At 49.2% G+C, this 8350-nt stretch overlaps 1 protein-coding gene across 1 annotated transcript; it reads left to right on the top strand.

Annotated features, from left to right (window-relative positions):
- Positions 1–3783: 3783 nt before the first annotated feature.
- LOC309560508 (heat shock 70 kDa protein-like) lies at positions 3784–5706 on the top strand (the record flags this gene model as incomplete). Its single annotated transcript, XM_082264139.1, has 1 exon — positions 3784–5706. The coding sequence occupies one exon, from the start codon at positions 3784–3786 to the stop codon at positions 5704–5706; it is 1923 nt and encodes a 640-aa protein (XP_082120265.1).
- Positions 5707–8350: the final 2644 nt, after the last annotated feature.

The following is an 8350-nucleotide window of genomic DNA, read 5'->3' as shown; positions in this document are numbered from 1 at the left end:
AAGTTCCACGCACTGACACAATCAGCGCATCCACTAGCGCCTTTTCATGCGCGGCTAGAGGAGTAGAGGAATCATTCTCACTGAGCATGCAGGGTGCTTGGACGCAGACCCAGAAGGGTAACTCGCATCCGCGGTGGCCGAATCAGATCAAGGATCTGATGAGACAGATGAAGCAGGTGAAGACGGGGGGACACTTTTTGCTAGCCCATTTTCCCAGGACCAAATCCACTTTGGACACTAAGGACTCCAGGACTGCCATCAGTGCAGTCAGGGATAGATGGGACACGGAGGGCCCGGCAGCCTCTGAGAGGGGATCAGGTGGGGAAATGTGCTCCAGGGACTCCATTAGTGAAGAGGGGGACGCACACAAAAAAGTGTATAACACTGTTAGGGACACCCCACACTGGCAGTACCACAGGGCCCAGCACAGGGCACTACCACTGCTATAGCAGAGAGAGGGAGAGAAAACACCACAAAAAGACTCACCACCACTGATCAGTCACTTGCAGCACCAGGCTAACTGCACACCATCACTGGAAGAGATCTTCTTCCCTGACCTTGTCTTCCTGGGTAAATTCAATTTATATTATGCTCATGAAGGAGATGCAAGCTAGAGAACTTGACAAATGGGATAGGTTTGCCAAGCTTCGGCAGGTATGGATGCACTACGCCGCATCACAGAAGCTGTCAAACAGAATTCATTGATAATCCCAATCCTGTATTAATATAGAAGTTTATGAGAACCTGTCCTTAATATCTTTACTTTCCTCTTCCCTCTTTCACTTCTTCCTTCCCTTTACTTCTCTTTTCAGTTCATACCCCTACTTTTTACTCTGTGATTATAGCCACGAGCATAGTTTTGTATATGGTGTATACGTTTTTTCCCTTTTACACTGTGTGTATACTTTAACTAATACTACCTACATGACATTTTCGGTAGTAAGTTAACTAATGTAACAGCAGTACTCAAGTACACTTGTTCCATATCCTTTTCTCATGAATTGTTTTGTATTTCTACAATACTGTAAACTCTTACTTTCATAATAGAAATATACTCAACCATAACTGCACACCATGTGGCGATCAGGAAGAGAAAGCACGAGGAGTCAGCACTAGGGGATGAGGAGGGGCTCCCACCACCGAATCACCATCCATATAGCTTACAAAACATGACCACAGCTATTTTCAATGAGAAACCCTCATTAAGGCTAAGCTACACAAACATGGCTGCCGATCACAGCACAAAAAGGACTCAAGAAAATGGCGGCACCCAAGAGCACCAAACACAATCCTAGCAGGAAGAGGGGCCCTGGCAGGAGCCCCCACCAGGTACAGCCCCCTCCCAAAAGTTGATCGTCCAGTCCCCGGGGGGGGGCCCCCCCACCCCCATTGCCAGCTCAATACCCCAGACCGACCTAGAAGGTATGGCCACCCCATGGGAGGGGGGGTGTGGGCAGATGGGAGTTAACAAGTCCACAGGGGACCACGAGAAGGGGGAATGCTGCCTGGGAAGGAGGGGAACCCGAGGGTCTGACCGTCCCAGGGAGGGGCCCATGTCCACCCCAAAAACCTCCAGCGTTAGAGGGGTGACAGCTACTTACAATAACAGGAACAGGGTGGGCATCGCTCCCGACAAACCACCACTCCATCGGAATAGGGGTGACTGTCGGCCAGGAGAAACACTGTGACTCAGGCCGAGCCCAGGTCGTATGCAATCTTGCAAGACTTTTAACTCACAGGCCAGCCCCTGTCCAGTGGGGCTATGTTGCGGTTGACCCAGCGTGGAGCTGTGGCCTGAGTGTGCTCGCTGGCCAGATTGGTGGGGACACTCTGGATCTAGATTATCCAGTCCGTCGCCCAGTCTGGCAGTTGATAGTAGATTCTCACAGGAACAAAATAACAAAGATAGAAAAAAAAATCAACTTAAAAGGAAAAAATTGCCAGGACCAGAGATCCCAGCAAGGAACTAGGTACAGTACTTACTCCTGACTAGGCAGAAAAAAAAAACGGAGTGCCTATAGCTTAGAGTTGGAGTATACCCCCTGGGACTGCCCCATAGGCGTAGTCAAGCTTTTTCCTGCCTAGTGTCCTATTCCTGTAGGGGGCAGCATAACCCAACTTTCAAGAAGATAAGGAGCTGTGTCTGTCAATGAACTAAAGAGAAACAGACTTGGTCCTTAAAGCGGAGTTCCACTCAAAAATGGAACTTCCGCTATTTTGCTTCCTCCATTCCTCCGGTGCCACATTTGGCACCTTTCAGGAGGGAGGGGGGAACGGGTACCCGTTTTTGCAAGGTACCGGAAGGTCGGCCCCCTCCTCCTTCCCCCGCCGCCGAGCCAACAGAAATGTGCAGCGTGCTTCGCCCCGCAAGGCTTCACTTTTGGGTTCCCTTACTGGCAATGGCGGCAGCAGCACCCGACATCGCTGGACTCCAGGACAGGTAAGTGCCGACATTGCTGGACTCCAGGAAAGGTAAGTGTCCTAATATTAAAAGTCAGCAGCTACAGTATGTGTAGCTGCTGACTTTTAACTTTTGGAGGGGAAGGCGGAACTCCACTATAAGTGGTTAACCAATCTCATTCCAATATGAAAATAAAACTAGCTTTAGACATATTTCTTACTATTGTGCATCTACTGACACCTAGTGGTCAAATTGAAGTAGTGCTTCTGCTGCGGACAAACTCCTGATATTTCTCTACAATGATAAGACATAACAATGAGGCGGAGTCATTGTATACCGAGAACTAATCATACACATACTACGTCATTTGTTCGCCATAAATATGGCACAATAAGCCTGAACTAAACTCAATGAGCCCTGACCCTATTATACCATCATAGTACGTATAGCCAGTACACGTTATGCTTAGAGAACGTCACACAGACTAGCCGGGTGAATTTATACCACGTAGAGTTCTCTATATCGCCTCAGTGTCTGCATCCCTTCTCCTCCAGCTTTGAAACTCCGACCCCGCCCCTTCACAACACTGATTGGCCGAGCTGTTCTCTGACTGACATCTCCACCTGGAACAGTCGTGAAGCTTCTCCTTAGCCCGCCCCCTCACAGCACTGATTGGCCGAGCCGTTCTTTGATTGACATCTCCACCTGTACAGTCGTGAAGCTTCTCCTTAGCCCGCCCCCTCACAGCACTGATTGGCCGAGCTGTTCTATGACTGACATCTCCATCTGAAACAGTCGTGAAGCTTCTCCTTAGCCCGCCCCCTCACAACACCGATTGGCCGAGCTATTCTCTGACTGACGTCTCCATCTGGAACAGTGGTGAAGCTTCTCCTTAGCCCGCCCCCTCACAACACTGATTGGCCGAGCTGTTGTGTGACGGACAGCTCCCTCTGGGACGCTCGTGAAGCTTCTCCTTTCCTATTGACGTATTTGACACACCCGCCGCCTCTGATTGGACAGAGCTCTCTGGGGCTGGAAGCCTCGGGAAAGTTCTGCGGTTTGGGTCCTCACGATTGGCTGGCTGTGCGTGGAACGCTCAGGAAACTTCGGGAAAGTTGCTAAGCGACGCAATAAGCATCGAGGACCGCTCTGCGATTGGCTGGAAGCGGCGTGACGTCCCATACAGGAGAGGAATATATAGAAGTTTTGTAGACCGGTGTGATAATCTCTACAGAGTCCAATAGCAGCCATAGACTGGAGAGAAGAGAGCGGATACACAGCGATCATATCACAGCCTGTGATCACTGAGAAGAATCCAGCAGAGAGAGTCCAGCAGCAGTCCAGCTTCTTCACTGCAAGACTTCATTATTACTTCCAGAGACATGGCATCTAAAGGAGTGGCGATTGGCATTGACCTGGGCACCACCTACTCCTGTGTGGGGGTTTTCCAGCATGGCAAGGTGGAGATCATCGCCAATGACCAGGGGAACCGCACCACCCCCAGCTACGTGGCCTTCACTGACACCGAGAGACTGATCGGAGATGCTGCCAAGAACCAGGTGGCTCTGAACCCCCAGAACACCGTCTTTGATGCCAAGAGGCTGATTGGCCGGAAGTTTGATGATCCCATAGTGCAGTCTGACATGAAGCACTGGCCCTTCCAGGTGGTGAGCGATGGAGGAAAGCCCAAGGTCAAGGTGGACTATAAGGGAGAGATGAAGACCTTCTACCCTGAGGAGATTTCCTCTATGGTTCTGGTGAAGATGAAGGAGACAGCAGAGGCGTACCTGGGCCACCCGGTCACCAACGCCGTCATCACCGTTCCAGCCTACTTCAATGACTCTCAGCGCCAGGCCACCAAGGATGCCGGGGTAATCGCTGGACTCAATGTGCTGAGAATCATCAATGAGCCAACAGCAGCAGCCATCGCCTATGGCCTGGACAAAGGGGGCCGTGGAGAGCGCAACATCCTCATCTTCGACCTAGGAGGTGGCACCTTCGATGTCTCCATCCTCACCATCGATGATGGCATCTTTGAGGTAAAAGCCACAGCGGGTGACACTCATCTGGGTGGGGAGGACTTTGATAACCGCATGGTTAACCATTTTGTTGAGGAGTTCAAGCGCAAGCACAAAAAGGACATTAGTCAAAACAAGAGGGCCCTGAGGAGGCTGAGAACAGCTTGTGAGAGAGCCAAGCGCACCCTGTCCTCCAGCACCCAGGCAAGCATTGAGATTGATTCTCTCTATGAGGGCATTGACTTTTACACCTCCATCACCAGAGCCCGCTTTGAGGAACTGTGCGCTGATCTCTTCCGTGGTACCCTGGAGCCCGTTGAGAAGGCCCTGAGAGATTCTAAGCTGGACAAATCACAGATTCATGAAATTGTCCTGGTTGGGGGCTCTACACGTATTCCCAAAGTACAAAAACTGTTGCAGGACTTCTTCAATGGAAGAGAACTTAACAAGAGCATCAACCCAGATGAAGCCGTGGCCTATGGGGCTGCTGTTCAAGCTGCTATCCTGATGGGAGATAAGTCAGAGAATGTGCAGGACCTGCTCCTACTAGATGTGGCTCCTCTTTCCTTGGGCCTGGAGACAGCTGGTGGGGTCATGACTGTCCTCATCAAACGTAATACAACCATTCCTACCAAGCAGACTCAGGTCTTCACCACTTATTCTGACAACCAGCCCGGTGTCCTCATCCAGGTGTATGAAGGAGAGCGAGCTATGACCAAAGACAACAACCTTCTAGGCAAATTTGAACTGAGTGGCATCCCTCCCGCTCCCCGAGGAGTGCCACAGATTGAAGTCACCTTCGATATTGATGCCAATGGCATCCTCAATGTATCGGCTGTGGACAAGAGTACCGGCAAACAAAACAAGATAACAATTACCAATGACAAAGGTCGTCTGAGCAAAGAGGAAATTGAGAAGATGGTGCAAGATGCAGAGAAATACAAAGCTGATGATGATGCACAACGAGAGAAAATTGCTGCCAAGAACTCTCTAGAATCCTATGCTTTTAACATTAAGAGTACAGTGGAAGATGAGAACATGAAAGGCAAGATAAGTGAGGAGGAGAAAAAGCTAATCTCTGAGAAGTGTAAAGAGACCATTGCCTGGCTGGAGAACAACCAACTGGCAGAGAAAGATGAGTACACACATAAGCAGAAGGAGCTGGAAAAGGTGTGCCAACCCATCATGACCAAGCTGTACCAGGGAGGCATGCCAGGCTCTAGCTGTGGTGCTCAAGCCAGACAAGGCACCAGCAGCTCAGGGCCTACAATTGAAGAAGTCGATTAAAAAGAACACTGTATTAAATAGACTGGACTGTTACTGCACTAAAGTTCTGTGTGCCAGGCAAGGCAGCATCCAGGACATACCATTGAGTAGGTGGATTAAGAACTCTAATGGCACACTTTGTTTACCACCTACAGAGAATAACAAGGGCAAAGACGAGCTATTTACAGCCTTAAAGTGGTTTGAACTTCTTACCTGAAACCACTGACAAAAAGCTTGCATAAAAAATGTAACCCCTTGTGGACTACAAAAAACGAAACCCTGCTTTTTTGGCATTACGTCAGACGCCCACACGGTATTTTGTACGGCAATTTGCATTTATTATACCAAATTTCAAGTGACTGTTCACTTTATTTTGAATGTAAATAATATTTTACATAACATTTGAACTGTAAGTTATTTCATTTTTTTTTTCACTTCAATAAACTGATTTTCTTAAATTATGCTTCTTTTACTCTTTTACATTTAAAAAATGTTAATGTGTGTGTGATTTAAAGAATAAATGCAATAGAAACATCAACAGGAAGCAATAGGATGTTTTTCTAACATAAGGGATTATTGCCTCTTAGGCTAACCATACACACCACAATCTGATCGTACAAACTCCATACTGACAAAGTATGTGGTGCCAAGGTTCCCTTGGTTGTATACAGGTTGATTGGATAGATTAGCTAGGTCCTCATATTACACGGTTTTGTTAAATCTAAAGTTGATTATGCAGAGATATTGTATGTGTATGGTGAGCCTCATACAATGTCATGGAGAAAAGTGTCCTCCTTAAAAGGTGTAACCTCTATTCTTGTTCTGGTGGTAACCTCTATTCTTGTTCTGGTGGTAACCTCTATTCATGTTCTGGTGGTAACCTCTACTCTTGTTCTGGTGGTAAGTCAAACGTTAGGTTTGACCTCCTTTTCATTTCCTATGATATAAATATTCAGAGCAAAAGGACGAACACAAACTGAGACGTTATATGAGGTGTGACCAGCTAAAGAGTAGTACTGTGTATACATTATTGAAAGGAAAAACAAATGAATATATAAAAAATCATCTGTTTATTGAAAAATCTAAAGACCAATACTAATCAAAACCAATATTTCTGGATAAAGGCATGTAACCCATGAAATTGGGATGAACATAAATGATACACATGTAAATATAAATAGTATAATAAAACCATAGCAATGGTACAAAGTAATACAGTATTATCCTGGTAATAAATATTGGTATAGTACATAATTGGAAAATTGATGAGATCATAACAGGATAATACTGTATTACCTTGACCCGCCCCCTGAAGAGGCGAGAAGGCGCGGGTGCAGCGTACCCTGTGCTTCCAGAGCATGGACTGCTCCAACTTCCTCTTTGCTCTAACGTGAGGCCTGGAGCCGGAGGACAGGCTGACTGGGGGCACAAAGGTGTGACACAAGACGGGCAGGAGGCGCAGGCTGCTGCGGGAGCGGCTGGAAGTGGATGAAGATCAAGGAGACAGACTGGCATCATGGCATGGAAGGTACTGTCTGTCATCATACACAGACCTGGCCTGCAGATCTGCAAACGGACACTCTGGGACAATGGGGAGGGACTGCAGCTAGGGACAGGGCTAATAGTCTCTCTCATCTCACTCCCCTCTCCCAGCTCTCCATCTCTAAGTCCTCCCTCTTCCAGCCCCCTCCCCCCTACTCTCAGCCCCCCCTCTCTCAGCTCCCCTCCCCTCTCTCGCAGCCCCCTCCCTCTCTGCCCCCCCTCTCTCTCTGGCCCCCCCTCTTAGCCCCCCTCTCGCAGCCCCCTCCCTCTCTGTCCCCCCTGCTCCCTCTCTCATTCCTCCTTCTCCCTCTCTCTCAGCCCTCCTTCTCCCTCTATTTAAGCCCTCCTTCTCCCTCTCTCTCAGCCCTCCTTCTCCCTCTCTCTCAGCCCTCCTTCTCCCTCTCTCTCAGCCCTCCTTCTCTCTCAGCCCTCCTTCTCTCTCTCTCCCTCTCTCAGCCCTCCTTCTCCCTCTCTCAGCCCTCCTTCTCCCTCTCTCTCAGCCCTCCCTCTCTCTCAGCCCTCCTTCTCCCTCTCTCTCAGCCCTCCTCCCTCTCTTAGCCCTCCTTTTCTGTCTCTCTCAGTCCTCCTTCTCTCTCTCTCTCAGCCCTCCTTCTCCCTCTCTCTCAGCCCCCTCTCTCTCTCAGCCCTCCTTCTCCCTCTCTCTCAGCCCTCCTCCCTCTCTTAGCCCTCCTTTTCTGTCTCTCTCAGCCCTCCTTCTCTCTCTCTCTCTCTCTCAGCCCTCCTTTTCCCTCTCTCTCAGCCCTCTCTCTCTCTCAGCCCTCCTTCTCCCTCTCTCTCAGCCCTCCTTTTCTCTCTCTCTCAGCCCTCCTTTTCTCTCTCTCTCTCTCTCTCAGCCCTTCTTCTTTCTCTATCTCAGCCCTCCTTCTCTCTCTATCTCAGCCCTCCTTCTCTCTAAACCCCCCCCACTTCCCCCCTCCTCTTTCAGCCCTCTCTCTCAGCAGTACCGTCCAGCATTACCTGCCAGCAGTAACTGCCAGCACTACCCGCCAGCACTACCTACCAGCAGTAACCGCCAGCACTACCCACCAGCAGTAGTCGCCAGCATTACCCACCAGCAGTAACTGCCAGCATTACCCACCAGTAGTACACACCAGCAGTAACC

This window comes from Pelophylax lessonae, assembly GCF_965119305.1.
Source record: "Pelophylax lessonae genome assembly, chromosome: 7".
NCBI lineage: Eukaryota > Metazoa > Chordata > Amphibia > Anura > Ranidae > Pelophylax > Pelophylax lessonae.
The sequence above is the reverse complement of the archived record's forward strand: the minus strand, read 5'-3'. Positions and strand labels throughout refer to the sequence as shown.